Source organism: Stigmatopora argus, chromosome 10, assembly GCF_051989625.1.
Source record: "Stigmatopora argus isolate UIUO_Sarg chromosome 10, RoL_Sarg_1.0, whole genome shotgun sequence".
In the NCBI taxonomy this organism is placed as follows: domain Eukaryota; kingdom Metazoa; phylum Chordata; class Actinopteri; order Syngnathiformes; family Syngnathidae; genus Stigmatopora; species Stigmatopora argus.
The window spans coordinates 5,902,994-5,916,529 of record NC_135396.1 but is presented as its reverse complement, the minus strand read 5'-3'; the positions used below and the strand labels follow the sequence as shown (position 1 = coordinate 5,916,529).

General features: G+C 39.8%; 3 protein-coding genes across 5 annotated transcripts in view; 1 reads left to right on the top strand and 2 right to left on the bottom strand.

The window, feature by feature from the left end:
• Positions 1 to 86: 86 nt before the first annotated feature.
• Positions 87 to 3,231, bottom strand: hspa13 (heat shock protein 70 family, member 13). The gene is made up of 5 exons (XM_077611905.1): positions 3,064 to 3,231; positions 2,589 to 2,929; positions 2,269 to 2,482; positions 2,022 to 2,189; positions 87 to 1,466 (listed from the first exon to the last, which is right to left on the bottom strand). Exons 1-5 carry the CDS (start codon positions 3,086 to 3,088, stop codon positions 904 to 906), a joined length of 1,311 nt encoding a protein of 436 aa, XP_077468031.1. The 5' UTR covers positions 3,089 to 3,231; the 3' UTR covers positions 87 to 903.
• Positions 2,977 to 13,536, top strand: part of dhx40 (DEAH (Asp-Glu-Ala-His) box polypeptide 40) — a 27,907-nt gene continuing 17,347 nt past the window's right edge. The window contains exons 1-4 of the mRNA XM_077611896.1: positions 2,977 to 3,481; positions 6,070 to 6,130; positions 7,098 to 7,156; positions 9,207 to 9,301. The gene's annotated coding sequence lies outside the window, so the exon portion shown is untranslated. The remainder of the gene's footprint in view (positions 3,482 to 6,069; positions 6,131 to 7,097; positions 7,157 to 9,206; positions 9,302 to 13,536) is intronic.
• Positions 3,980 to 13,536, bottom strand: part of samsn1a (SAM domain, SH3 domain and nuclear localisation signals 1a) — a 12,769-nt gene continuing 3,212 nt past the window's right edge. The window contains exons 3-15 of one of the 3 annotated variants that reach the window (XM_077611897.1): positions 13,357 to 13,403; positions 12,682 to 12,722; positions 12,212 to 12,295; positions 11,742 to 11,836; positions 11,029 to 11,152; positions 10,285 to 10,709; positions 8,150 to 8,230; positions 7,612 to 7,740; positions 7,414 to 7,513; positions 6,671 to 6,822; positions 6,373 to 6,591; positions 5,979 to 6,126; positions 3,980 to 4,743 (exon numbers count right to left, since the gene is read on the bottom strand). In XM_077611897.1, the coding sequence (XP_077468023.1) occupies positions 4,589 to 4,743; positions 5,979 to 6,126; positions 6,373 to 6,591; positions 6,671 to 6,822; positions 7,414 to 7,513; positions 7,612 to 7,740; positions 8,150 to 8,230; positions 10,285 to 10,709; positions 11,029 to 11,152; positions 11,742 to 11,836; positions 12,212 to 12,295; positions 12,682 to 12,722; positions 13,357 to 13,403 (1,800 nt within the window). In that variant the 3' untranslated portion in view covers positions 3,980 to 4,588. The remainder of the gene's footprint in view (positions 4,744 to 5,978; positions 6,127 to 6,372; positions 6,592 to 6,670; positions 6,823 to 7,413; positions 7,514 to 7,611; positions 7,741 to 8,149; positions 8,231 to 10,284; positions 10,710 to 11,028; positions 11,153 to 11,741; positions 11,837 to 12,211; positions 12,296 to 12,681; positions 12,723 to 13,356; positions 13,404 to 13,536) is intronic. The other 2 variants (XM_077611898.1, XM_077611900.1) reach the window with 2 other exon arrangements.

The following is a 13,536-nucleotide window of genomic DNA, read 5'->3' as shown; positions in this document are numbered from 1 at the left end:
CTCCTTTACAAAAGTGCTTATAGAACATTTACCGTGGGGGCACTCACACTTTCTTACCAGGGTGAATAAATCAGAACAAAAACATGTTTAACCACTTTGCGCTGTTTAATAACAGCAATAACACTATCAGGCTATTTGTCCTGACTGGGGTGGAACAGGGGGCCCCATCTCAGGTGACTGGCTTATTGACCACTGGTCACACTTACAGCACACACACTTTAGTCTTCAACGAAAGTAACAATGTTTTTCTGTTTGTTTGTCTTTTTAAATGTGGAGGTCTAAGTACCTGGGAAAATCCCACAAGAGGAAGGAGAACATGAGAACTCCACAATGGAAGCAAAAGACAAGTAAGCCCACTGACGCCTAAAAAAACCATTAGAACTGAAGCTAACGCTGGCTTTAACACATTTTGATTGAATACGTTACAAGAGCATTTCACTTAAGTAGTAAAGCATGTCTTTCATTAATAAATATTGTACAATAGTTATTGTGTTTTATCCAAGACAATAAGTAATTCCCAATATCACAAGCGGGTCTTTAACTTACAACATTGCAGTTGCCCTGAGCCAAGTCTTTCCAGTTCCTGAGATTCTTCATTCTTTTTGGTCCTGTGCAAGAAAATTCTGTTTGGGCCTCGTGTCTCCCAAGTAATACTTGGGAATGTTAGGAAACTATACGCAATTTAAAGTCTGTTACATTGTGTAACTGAGCCTCTGAGAACTTAAATGGGTTGAGTCCATTTTTTCAAGTTATGTGTAAAAAAGGAATAGATTATACATCTTTAAATTGAGTACTGGTTTAAATAAAGGTTTAATTCAACCTTCCTACATTGCGGTGCATCTGTATGCACTCATTCTCAGTGGCTCAGTCGAAGCACACTGGGGAAGTCTCTATTGTCCCAGACTAATTGAAGTTGGTCTTATGAAGGTGTCTGTTAGGGATTTCGATTGCGCTGACTTGTAATGGCCACGAGCCACCCATGATGCCCGCTTGGAGCGCCACACCCGTCACCACGGCCAGGTCAGGGTCCACTGAAGTGTTGGGGTCCTTCCCAAAGTACTCGGCAATGAGCCTCCGGATCCGCGGAATCCTGGTGGAGCCACCCACCAGCACGATCTCATCCACCTCTGCTTTGCCCAGGTGGCCTTCGGCCAGCACCGTCTCCACGGGGGCCAGGATCTTTTGAAAGAGGTCCTCGTTGAGCTCCTCGAAAAGTTGTCGCGTGAGCACGGCTTCGAAGAGCACCCGCTCCGGGGCCGAGTCATCACGGGTGCGCAGGTTCAGCGGCACCCTGACCGTGGCGCTGTGGTGGAGGGTGAGGTTGAGCTTGGCCGCCTCCACGGCCTGACGGAGACGATGGACGTCCTCTTTGAGAGCGGGCACTACGCCGAACTCTTGTCGAACTCGCTCTGTGGTGTACTGCAATAACCTCTGGCTGAAGTCTTGACCACCAAGCTTATTGTTACCTGTAAGTACAAACACAGCTTTCCGTATCTGCCTAACATTGCTCATTATGATGCAGGCCAAAGGTGTCACTCTGTTTTGAACGTTTTACAAAGTACAGTGGTACCTCTACTTATGAAATTAATTTGTTCCAGAAATGTTTTTGTAAATTGGATTTTTTTTCATATGCAGTTATATTTTAGATTGAATTAGCATAATTCCTCCCATTATACTTTAAAGCTAGTCGTTAAGCCCTTTAAAGATTATAAAAGTATACCAATTTTGAATGAAAATATGTATGCAAATAAAAAAAATAAAAAAATATATATAGACAACTTAAAATTATGTCTAGCCAATGGGAGGCCAGTGAGGTGTTGAGAGATAACCATTTATGTATTTTATGTATTTGTGTATTTACGTTTCGGGAGATGTTTGATTTTGTTTGACGTTTCGTAACTTGGATTTTTTTCCTATCCAGGGACAAAATTTTCCCATTGAAGATTTCCATAACCTGAAACTTCGTATGTAGAAGCATTTGTAAGTAGAGGTAGAACTTTATAACAGAGAGGGCGATTTACCAGCCATTGCTCTGGTGAAGAACATGCCGCCCTGTTTGTTGAGCAGAGAAACATCCAGCGTTCCTCCGCCGAGGTCCACCACCAGCACGCTGAAGACATCTACCTTGTGTAGGCCATACGCCATGGCCGCCGCTGTGGGTTCGTTGATCACGCGCAAGATTTCCAAGCCTGTCAGGCAGTATTTGAGTAAGTCACGTTTGTGGGAATCGTCCCAAATCATTTAGAATACTGTGGTTTTATGGCTGACCGGCAAGGTTGGCAGCTTTGACGGTGTACTCCCTCTGCCTTTCGTCGAACTCAGCGGGCACGGATATGACGGCTTTGTGGATAGGTACCCCCAGTTTCTGCTCGGCCATCTTCCTCATCCTCAGCAACAGACGGGAGCCGATAAACTCCGGAGACACAGTGAACGTGACGTTGGTGGTGATCACAAACTCGGCGCTGCCATTGTTGGAGATGACCTGCAAAAAGGAAAGACATTCAAAGACATATAAATTAGTGACCTCAAATAGGAATGTCTCTACAATTTGAATACCGCCACATTATAATCCAACCCATCCGGCTCACCTTGAAAGGGTAGCGGCTGCTTTCCTGCTCCAGCATAGGTGAATCAAAGATCTTCCCGATGAAGCGCTTAGCGTCGTAAATGGTATTACGTGGATTGATGTCGGCGACGTCCACAGCATCGTGCCCGGCCAGTACCGTCGTGTTGGTGAAGGAGACGGCACTGGGGATGCTCTTTCTGCCCTCCTCGTCTGCTATCACCTCAACCTCACCAGTGCCTGGGTGGAACACGCCCACCGAGCAAAATGTGGTGCCTAAATCCAGGCCGATCACTTTGGGTTTGGGTGGAGGTAAGTACTGCTGGCCCAAATATCCAGCCAAGAAGAGAGCCAGGATCATAGAACCTTTGGTACATTCATCACAAAGTTAGAAGCAGTAGATGTCCTCCCGTTCAATGTATATGTGGGCAGACAGTCAAATGATGCCAAGCGGAGAAGACAGACTTAATTCATTCAAGTGTGGTTGTAATTCTACTTACCAATCATTGACATCTCTCCTGCCATCGTCACGCTGTTATAAGAACCTCGCCTCCACGAATATAAATAACCACAGATGGTTGTTTAAAAGGGTCCAATTACTGCGTTCTTCTTTCTCTATCGACGGCGCAACATCCGCACTTCCTCCTGCATGTACACGTCAGCATTACATCAAGTGTTATCAAAGCTTCTGGGTAATGTAGTTAAAACGCTAAACTGTCAACGATGACAAGCGCAATATCTATTCTTTGACTACATCTCCCAGAAAGCAGCACTCAGGAAAGCAAACATTTCTAAAGCCAGAGTGGGACGACAAATTCATAAAATTACGAGAATAAAATACAGCACATTGCTTAATTTTACATCACGTCAGCCAAAAGTTGATCGGGGGCCGCGGACGTCACATTTTGGTGACATAAGGTCAGTTTGAAAAAATAGATATAGAAATGTTTTTTTTCATGTCTATCTGATTCCCGATGAACTGTTGAAATTGAATTTATACGGCAGATATGGGTTATATCAATATTCATTCATTTTCTGAACCGCGCATCCTCAGAAGGGTCGCGGGGGGGTGCTGGATCCTATCCCAGCTGACGACCGTACCAGGCGGGGGACACCCTGAATCGGTTCCCAGCCAATCACAGGGCACAATGGGAGAGACAACCACACTCACACTCATACCTCTGGGCAATTTACAGTGATCAACCAGCCTACCCTGCTTATATTTGGGATCTGGGAGTAAACCGGAGTACCCGGAGAAAACCTATGCAAGCCCAGGGAGAACATGCAAAGTCCACACTGTGACAACCGACCTGGGATCGAACTCTCGACCCCAGAACTGTGAGGCCGACGAGCTAACTACTCAATATGAACAAAAAATATGAGGTGTCTCCAGTATTGTAATAAAATAAGACTCAATAAGCTAGTTGGCAATTTATTCTTGGTTATTGACAGAAATACTCACGATAAGTATAGCCATTCTTTCTTTATGCCATTTACAGATGCACATTTAATCCTTGCACACGACATATAGTACGCATATTTTTACAGTAAAAGGCAACTTTGGACTTAATTTACATTATTATCAAAATCCCATGCCAACAAAATATTCCACTTACTAATGGATTAGGATAGGTTACAAGATGTGATGAAAAGGGTTGGGGGGTTTTCTTACAAGAGATCATGAAGAAAGTAAAAATGCTGAATGAAATAAATACAATAAAGTAATGGCTTTGAATGTCACACAAATCAAACCAATAGAAAATTGATGTTCAGCATTTCGCATAGAGCATAGAGAATCTTTACATATAAAGAGGGTGCATAAGAAACATTTACAAATACCCAGAAGGATCCTTATCATCTTTTAAAGTATGCACCGATGAAAATAAAACTACTTGAACCCATTGTAAACCAAATTAACAGTTGTTACATTTTTGTAACATCTTCAGAAGATTTGTATTCAATGGGGAAAACCCCTCATATTAAGTAGAAAAGAATCACAGGGTGGCCTCAAATGAGGACAGTGGATTAAGAAGCCACACTGTCGTTGAGCTGTTCTGTATCCTCTTTGCTGTCTGAGCATTCAGATGGAATGAAGCAGCCTGAGTCCCTGGGACAGTCACTGTCTTCTTCCTGTAGAGCACTTGGAAATTTGGTTTCACCCACATTACTGGCGTCATCACCTGCAGAGAAAAAAAAAAGTCAAGACCAAAAGATACCTAGAAATGTGGTTAGCAAGCCACATTAACAAGCGCTCAAGGACACCAGGCCACCCTACGTGACTTTTTTCCAAGAAAAAGCGTACAATTCTTTACTACTTTTCTAGTCATTTTTCATCCAGGTTACCAAATTACTACCCAAATTGAATCTGATCATCTAATTTTAATTACTAACATGGAACTTTGCTCTGTCAGACGAGAGGGAAAAAAACAATAACCTTTTTTTGACTCATACTGAGTGCAGTAAAATGGTAAAACTTGATTTAACCTGTAACTGTTAAATATCTGCACACTAATGTTGGGTATTTTTGCTTCTTGCTTTGAGACAGCAAAAATAAGCCTTCTTGCCTTTTTCAGCACTTTCTATTTGACTCTCAGGAAGTCAAGATAAGACTGCTGTTGTCTGCTATTTTACATTTGAAGGTGTCAAAAACATTTTCCACTAACCGAGGTGGCGTTTTTCGTAAATGATTGCTTTTAGGGAGTGGTTCATATCTTAAAGTAATCTATGGTCAATGCAACATTTATGAAAAAAACATGCTGCAATGTTGACTTTTTTAATCATTGCGGTTTTTAGCAGTTTTTGGTCAACTATTTGGGGAATTTTCTGTTATCAGAGGTCCCCTGACATTTTAATAACTACTGTACACCACAAACTTTGATACCCAAATAATTAAAAACTTGTTTTAACTGTTGCTATACCAATTCAAAAAAGCATTTCCTCATTTAAAAAAAACAGTTGTGAATGTTTTCATATATTATATATATATATATATATATATATGAAAAAATTTAGACCCACCCTATTCACAACTGTTTTTTGTTTGTATATGTTTATATATTCAGACTGGAATATAAGTTGCACTTTTGGGGGGCATTTTTTTATATGATCTGAAACCAAAAACAAGTAAAAGTAACAATAGTAAAATGGAGGAAAAACTGGCTAAATAATTAACATATGTTTTTCAGACAAACAAAAAAAAACATACATAAGCCCCACTTGGGTCGTGGTCGTAGGACCAGGTAAACTATAAAAAAAAGTGTGACTTATAGTCCCGAAACTACGGTATGCTATTTATGGATCAGCCTGGATACTTGTTATGATTTCTCATACACACAGAGGTTGAGAACCTATTGAAGATAAAGTTTTACAATTACTATATGCTACTGTCTGATATTTTGTCGCTGCTGTTTCTCACCTTCTGTGTAGCGACACTGAGAGGCAGCCAACAACTTGCATCTATGCTCAGGGTCTTTGACATTGAGCTCAATGAGATGTTTCTCCTGCAGGTGTGTGAGGTCTTCCACCGTCTGGTAGCCGTTGAGGAGTAAGGCAGATGCGTATTCCTGGGTAAGACCCAATTACACATTATTTTTTTCACAATAAAATGTCAATAAAACTAGTAAACAGTTAGTGCCCATTTCCAGTACTATCCAACTACATTCCTTTGCCATTAGTGTCTAGATGCATGGCATCTAGTATATAGTTTATATCTAGTTTAAACCAGCTGCTGTAATTCAGCCCCATCGATCCACTAATTTACAAACCTCCCAAGTTTTCTTTAGTGCCAATACAAACATGTTCATTCTCACCTCCAGATTTAATCTTTCGAGCAGTTCCAGCAACGTTTTGGGTCGCGTACTTTGACACACTTTTTGTTGTCGTACTTTGAGAGCCTCATCCTTTTCATCCTCTTCCCTTTCCAACAAAATGTCCACATAGATGAATTTGAAGTTTCCCACTCTGTTGTTCAGCATCCCTGTCCAAATGCCCATTGGAGGCTTGCTGATGATGCTGATGATGTCACCAGCCTGAAACATTGAAAAAAATACATTTACATCAGACTTTTAAATGTGTACAAGACCACTACTATACTGAAAAGGTGTGTACCTTAAGTTTGAGAGAGTCTGTGTCGTAGGGGCTTGGGACAAAGTCCGTGTGGACACGAGCTCTGCCACAAAACTGACCCTGATAGGAACCGTCTTCTTCCAACCTCAGACCGTCCCTCGGACCAGAACAATTGGACTCACTGGTTACACCACCTGAAACCATGACAAGCAGAAACCAAACCTGATATAGCTTGCATCCCATGGTTCTGTACCTATGTCTCGTTAAATATGGTACAATATTAACTGCGAAAACCAATCAAAATATTCATGGAATTCTTTGCGACCACATGCTTTGCTTTAAAACCTAAACTAATAAGGGGTCAACTTTTATTATCAAATAGTTATAGGATGTTTTTGGTACCTGAATTGCTTGGTGTAATGCTCAGCATTTTATTTTAATATTTTTAATCATGCTTTTGTTTCTACAGGGCAGATCTGACGCATTCAATGGAGCAGAGCGGACGTGCTGACTTATCCAAAAAAGGAGGTAATACACATACCTGGCCAGTAGATGACATTAACAAGTTGCATTGTTAAAAACATGCTCATACATACTATTTTCTTCCTGTGAGTTGGACTTAGCTACCAGTATTATGCAGTACAATTCTACACAACTGAATGTCAAGGTGTACGGAATTTTGTTTCCGGTGAAAGCGGTAGAAGCTTCATAAAAGATTTTATCACTGAGTTGCGCCTTTTTTGTTTTCCTTTTTGAACAATCTTGTGTTGTAATAGTATACATACTTGAAGAACTCTGGCCACTGTAGAGGCTTTCCAGGGAGTTGCTGGCCCTCGTTGAGTTCTGTTCATTTCCTGATGCAGTTTCGGTCCCTGTGTCGCCAACCTGTTACAGATAAATGATTAAGATGTTGATTCCAAAATCATTCCAGCCCAATGTTTGATTTAAATATCAATAGTATTGCGCTATTAGAAAAAACTTACTATCTCCTCTGAAAAAGACTTGACATGCTTTTTGCCCACTTTTCTACGCATGGTCAATGAAATTGCCTTCATTTTCTTCCCAATTCCAGCTGATTTGTTTGGCTCCACGCTCTCACATGCCACTGAAGTCTGCGAAAAAATAACAATATCTTCATTATGGAATTAAAATTGTTACTCCACCATCATTCAGAACGAATCACAATCAAATTTGCTAGTTATATTTTAGAGAGATATATGCATAACATTCTTATTATTATTATTTTTGTCCCAAGGTTGATTAACAACATTAATTAATTAATTAATTAATTAGAAACTTATTGCGCCGAGTGAGTCGGCAAGAGTATCAAATTCCGAAAAGGAGAACAAAAAAATCAGAAAACAAAACTGGCTTTAGGTAATATTATAACAGTACTCCATATCCGCTAAAAGAAAAAAAAATACTGTACATTCTGATTGTTTTAGATAAGTTAATAAAATTGAGGATTTTTATTTAAAAGAGGATTTTTATTGCCCGGTCCAAAAATAAAGATGTACAAACCATATCTGTTCCATTCTCCTCTGTTTTGGCTGGAGACTGGTTTTGTCTGAACCCATCAAACCTGCCAAAGCTTGTGGAACGCTGTGAAGGAGATTCATTATTTAGAAATAAAAAAATAATTATTCTACTCAAATTCAGCATGTCCACACACTCTGAAGTCTAATTACACAATAGCTGCTTTGGGCTCTGTAGTCTTCATTGTTTCATTTATAAACCCTCAATTAAAATAGTTATTAAAGCAATATAATTAGACTTAACTACAAGTATTCTGCAGTACAATTTTACATGACTTCAACACGGCTCTCATATTGAATGTCAAGGTTGACGGAATTTTGTGGAGAGTGTTTTGAAGAGTTTTCGAATACAGTAACCAGAGTTACCGATACGCTCTCATGCTTGCGTTTGCTTTTCTCTCGCAGAGTTAATCTTCCATGTTTCATTCCGAAATTTTCATAAAACTGAAAGTCATTATAATCTCTCTCAAACCTTGCGTCATCCGCACAACAGAGCAGTGAATAATTATATAAACCAAGTAATCCCAGGGAAAATCCTGGGTTAAATATGAGCCATGCGCTCCTCGATAGTCCCCAGCGGATTGATTTAATGCAATGACAGTATAAACATTGTCCTCTGCCATCCAAAAATACAGACAAGCCAGTTTGAAGGTTTAACTCTATAAAGTCCTTGCCCTAATTTTGATCAAATTCACTGTTTTTGGTTCTTTTTAAAAAATGCGGGTTTGTTAGAGACAATGTTCAACTGATGAACATTGTTTCCTTGAATTGTTACTAATGTATATTCCACTAAAAATGTCTTCTCCTACCTTTGGTTTGCTGCTCTTTGTTTTGTCAGACACATTGGAAGCTGCCCTCTGTAACATTTTCTCTTTTCTGCCCTCAAATGAAGTCTCAAACTTGACTGATCTTGGATATTGTTTCACCTCTTTATTTTTTTCAGTCTTCTGACTCTCGAGTGTGCACTGATGCTGTGGAAGTATGTCTGACTTTCTTGCAACACACAGGAAGTGAAGCAACTGACTTTGTGTTTGTCGTTGCAGAATTTCTTTAGAAAGAAAAAAGTTGAGGCCCCCGCAGCCCCGTTTGACTAAAAACGTCAACATCACATCCAGGAAGAATTGCATTCAACTTTGGGGTAAGATGACGGCAATGGTGAAGTGACGTCACAATGCACCAGTTAAATTTCTTTTTATATTCTATTGTATTTTCACTTTGGGTAGATATTAGTAAAATGCTTCTTATTTTTGAAATTGAAAACAGAATGAAAAAACTACCTACCTAACCTTAAAGACAATTGAGTCTTGCTCGTCTATTCCTAACATCTTGTGGCTAAAAATCAGTCGTCTTAATTTTTATTTTTATTCTAAAAAAAATTAATTCTCAATTTGTCGTTTTAATAGACCTATGGAAAGTAGTTAAGGTTACATGATGCCTAAAGATTTTGCGTTTCTTTATTCATTTCTTAATGTTGAGCTTTGCCTTTGAGGAAGTGCTGATGCTCAAAGTGGTTGTTATGTCGAAATCCATTTCCGTCGGTCGCTTGCTACGCCTTTAAAAAATTTTCATTCATGACAATGGAAAAACACAAGATGCCGTAGTCAATAAATGACATTGAAATGCAGACGGGTTTCAAAAGCTCGCTTGTTAAAAACAGGGAATTGTAAAACAACAATTGCCTAATCCCTGCGTTTGCAATCAGGCGCAACCTCCTTTCAATCCAGATTACAGTTTTTCTCTCCCTCTCTCTTGCCATCTTCCTCTGTTTTTACATCTGACCCACAAATCAGTCTGATCGTTTACAATAGTTTTGACTTCTTTTCTATATCCTGTTCTTGTCTTTGCCATTGTAAGGGAGAGAAAAGTGATTATCAGTGGATAAGAAGTGCTGAGAATGAATCAATGAATGAATGAAGGATTTATCATCTTAACATGTCACGGTACTAATTTGAGTCGTTGCTATCTGAAAGATATACGACAATATAGCCCAACTTTTACTCAAAGTTGGGCTGGGTTTAAGGTAATATAGTATTGGACTCAAGGATCTCTGCGGTGGCAAAAAAACAAACAAAGATTTACTTGTATGAGTTGCATTGTTTTTCACGTTGCGGTGGGACTTACGTTGGGTTCCAACAGATCCAAGTCATTAAACGACCGTGTCACTTTTGGGGGAATATGGAGTTTGCAGTTCATACTCAAGTTGCCATCCTTGTCCTCCTCCTCTTGCATCTCATTCCCACGAGGCAGACTGAATTCATCAGGGGAAACGTGGTACTCAGTGAGCGGTCTGCGGCACGTATGCAGGACAGTTCCCCAGATGGGACTGTTGTCAGTCGGGTTGCTCCAGCGCTGGTTCTGGTTGTGGCAGTGCGTAGGTGTGGCACCACCAGGCAAGCTGAGCATGTCGTTGCAGTGGCCTGGAGTTGTGGTATCTTGTATCGGAAGGGTGGAGAACTTATTCGGGTAGGGCCTCCCGTCACACTTGCGGGGCACATTCAGGTAGAGTGGCCCCATGAGAGGACTAGTGTCTCCTCCTGGGGGGTGCACTGAGGAACACAGAATTAAATAACATGAGTTCCCATGAACAGAAAATTACAGGCAACAAAATTGTTAAAGCAAATTCTATAGATGTGCTGTTTTTCCAATATGTCCTGTTTGTGAGCTTTTAGGCTTCGTTGTGTATTTGGACACAGAGATTCACAGTTTTTTTGCAATTAGGCATTATGTTTTCACTGATATATTTACCACCTCCATCAAGATCATTTTGTACACATTTCTCCTGAAAAAAATAAAAGCTAAAGTGCACAAGCCAAATAAAAATGCACTCCAACTTACAGACAAAAATACTAAATTAGTAGTTGTTACCTGTGATATTTTCACTTTTCTTCACCCCCTCTTTTCCATTTTTTCCAGCTGATTTCTTCCCAGGTTTTTGATTCCTTTTGGCTACTTGTTTAGAGTCCGTTGTGGCTCTTTTGGTGTTTGTGTTCTGAAAAGATGTGTTGTTAGAACAATACATTTAAAATATATGTGTATCTTTAGTGGGCATAGTGATAGGTTGCTGTCACTTGTCTGTTTTGGTTGGCTTCCTAATATTATTAGCTCCAGCAGGAACGCACTCTACGTGACCTGCCACAAGGGCTCTAAGCTCTTTCTTTTGCCCTGGTTTAGCGATGACGCAAAGCAGTGTCACTCTTTGGACCATCTGCACTGTATTAAAACCCAATCAACAAGTTATGTTCAATTCTTGTGGCATTTTGGTCACTCAACACCAGACCCAAAACAGTTGTATTGAATGTTATCTCACATATGTATTTAAAAACCTCTCTGAAGCACACTGACATTTTTAAATGCCATTACTATTTTAGCAAATGAAATGCGAGTACTTCAGATAGTTCGCCAAATGGTCATGTGTTAAGTTAAGATTTCCCCCTCTCTAACAAATTAGGTATAGTTTGCTTTTATTTATTTATTTTTCTCCAAACTGATAACAAAACATGGATGTTTGATGCCGAATTTGGACATTGGAGCAAATTATTTAAACGGTTTTGAAACACCGCAGTGACAAAATACTTTACCTGACTTGGAGGATTTTTATCCCTTTTTTTGGCACCTGAATGATGTGCTGATTTGCCTCCTTTCACATCCGCTCTGTGTTTTGTCCTCTTCATTTCTAAAAAGAGAGAGACAGATGGTATTTGAAACAATAGGTATCACCAATCACCTTTCTGGCTGACGAAAACATTGTCTATCAATCCAGTTTTTGCTTGTCCTCACTAGGATCATAAGTGAGCTAGAGCCAATCCTGGTTGACTTTGGGTGAATGGCTATGTACAATGTAGTCCGATTGCCAGGAAACCGCAATTTAGAATGACAAAGTAAGCTATGTTATCCTTTAAACGTAAGCAGATGTCCGTCTATTATAGATCACTATTGCTTTTTAAGACATTTTACACAAAAAGGACGAAGGGAGGAGCGGACCATTCAGTTGGGAGCCCAAATGAACATTGGGCCATAGAAGAGCTTAACTGATTTATTCCCTATTTACCTTCATTATGATTGTTGCTGATGTGAACTAAATCTTCTGGCCTATTGGCACCCTTCCACACTGCCGCATTACAGGCGTTATCTGCTGGGGGGGAGGCAGCCAACAAATCACAAATGTTTAGGATTTCGGTTAAAGAGTCAGGCAGCAGAGCGAGTCATTAACAAAGAGCAAACGAACATCTGCGTTCTACTCTTATCCAAAACAGACTAGTCTTCTTGAGAATTGATGTCATTTGAAGTGATGCAATGTCTCATTAAAGCCATTATCGCTATCCATGTTGGTGTTAAAGTGTCAGGTAGATTAGTCGTTAGTTTGTTTTTACAGTTGTGTGTTGCTGTTTTGACGCCTTAATATTAACAGTCGTTAACTTGCTTATACACTTGCAATGCTGTTCTACGTCCACCCTCAAAGGCAAAAACTTTGTCTCCGTAAAAAACAAAAGCAAATAAAAACAAACTAGTTCAACTTACCCAATGCTTCATTGTCTGAAGCAGATTTGGATACCTGTGTTCTGCAAGTACAATCAACAGACATCAATTATATATATTTTTTTCTCTTACTTGTATTAATTTCGTGTTAGAACTAACAACATAGTACAAGGCCTTAAAAATGACCAGCAAGAAGGCACATACGTTCTTAAATCAAAGGTGTATGGCAGAGTCTGTCAGATAAGTAGGTGGGCTTTTAATCTGTTTAGTTAAACCGTCCTGAAACCATAATCTGCTTGATCTATATTCTGTATTGCTGTGCTGGAAAAACTAAATCTTCAGAATTGATCTTGCACAGTAACAACGCTTTCTATCAAGCACTGAGTGTGCCTTCTGAAGAACTCTTGCGTACAGATGAAAGAAGGATGTGCAGAGATTGCGTTGCTTTTTTAGAGCTGGTCTGTTGTGGTATGAGGAGGATTTACAGCATTAGTGTCCAGAGAATATAAACATAGGGCCTTTCAAGCCATGTGGGAAACCCTTTTGGCTTGCCCGTTTGCACGCACATCCCATCATGAAGGACAACGCATAGGCACCAAGCCAGCATGCTAGGCTGATTTATTTAGTAGGTCTAATACAATTTGCTGGACAAAATTTCCTTTGGGAGCAAACTCAAATATGTTTTGATACTACAGTATGTAGGAACAGGGAGCTTACCTTCTTTTCTTTTTCTCAGCATTGCTTTCTTGTTTTGTTGTCATTTCCTGATATAAAACATGACATAATGAATGTTAGATGATGTCACAATTTGAAAGGATTTTACACCTCGCTTAAAAAGTTATGGTGTCACATAATATGTTTTACATATTCTACTTTGGGAACTATTTAATAGCAGTG

Coding starts and splice junctions, on each gene's coding strand:
- hspa13 (XM_077611905.1), bottom strand. CDS start 3,088: ATGGCAGGAGAGATGTCAATGATTG. Junction 2,483..2,588: donor GCAGCCGCTACCCTTTCAAG/GTGAGCCGGATG, acceptor TCCTTTTTGCAG/GTCATCTCCAACAATGGCAG. Junction 1,467..2,021: donor CTTCACCAGAGCAATGGCTG/GTAAATCGCCCT, acceptor TTGTACTTACAG/GTAACAATAAGCTTGGTGGT.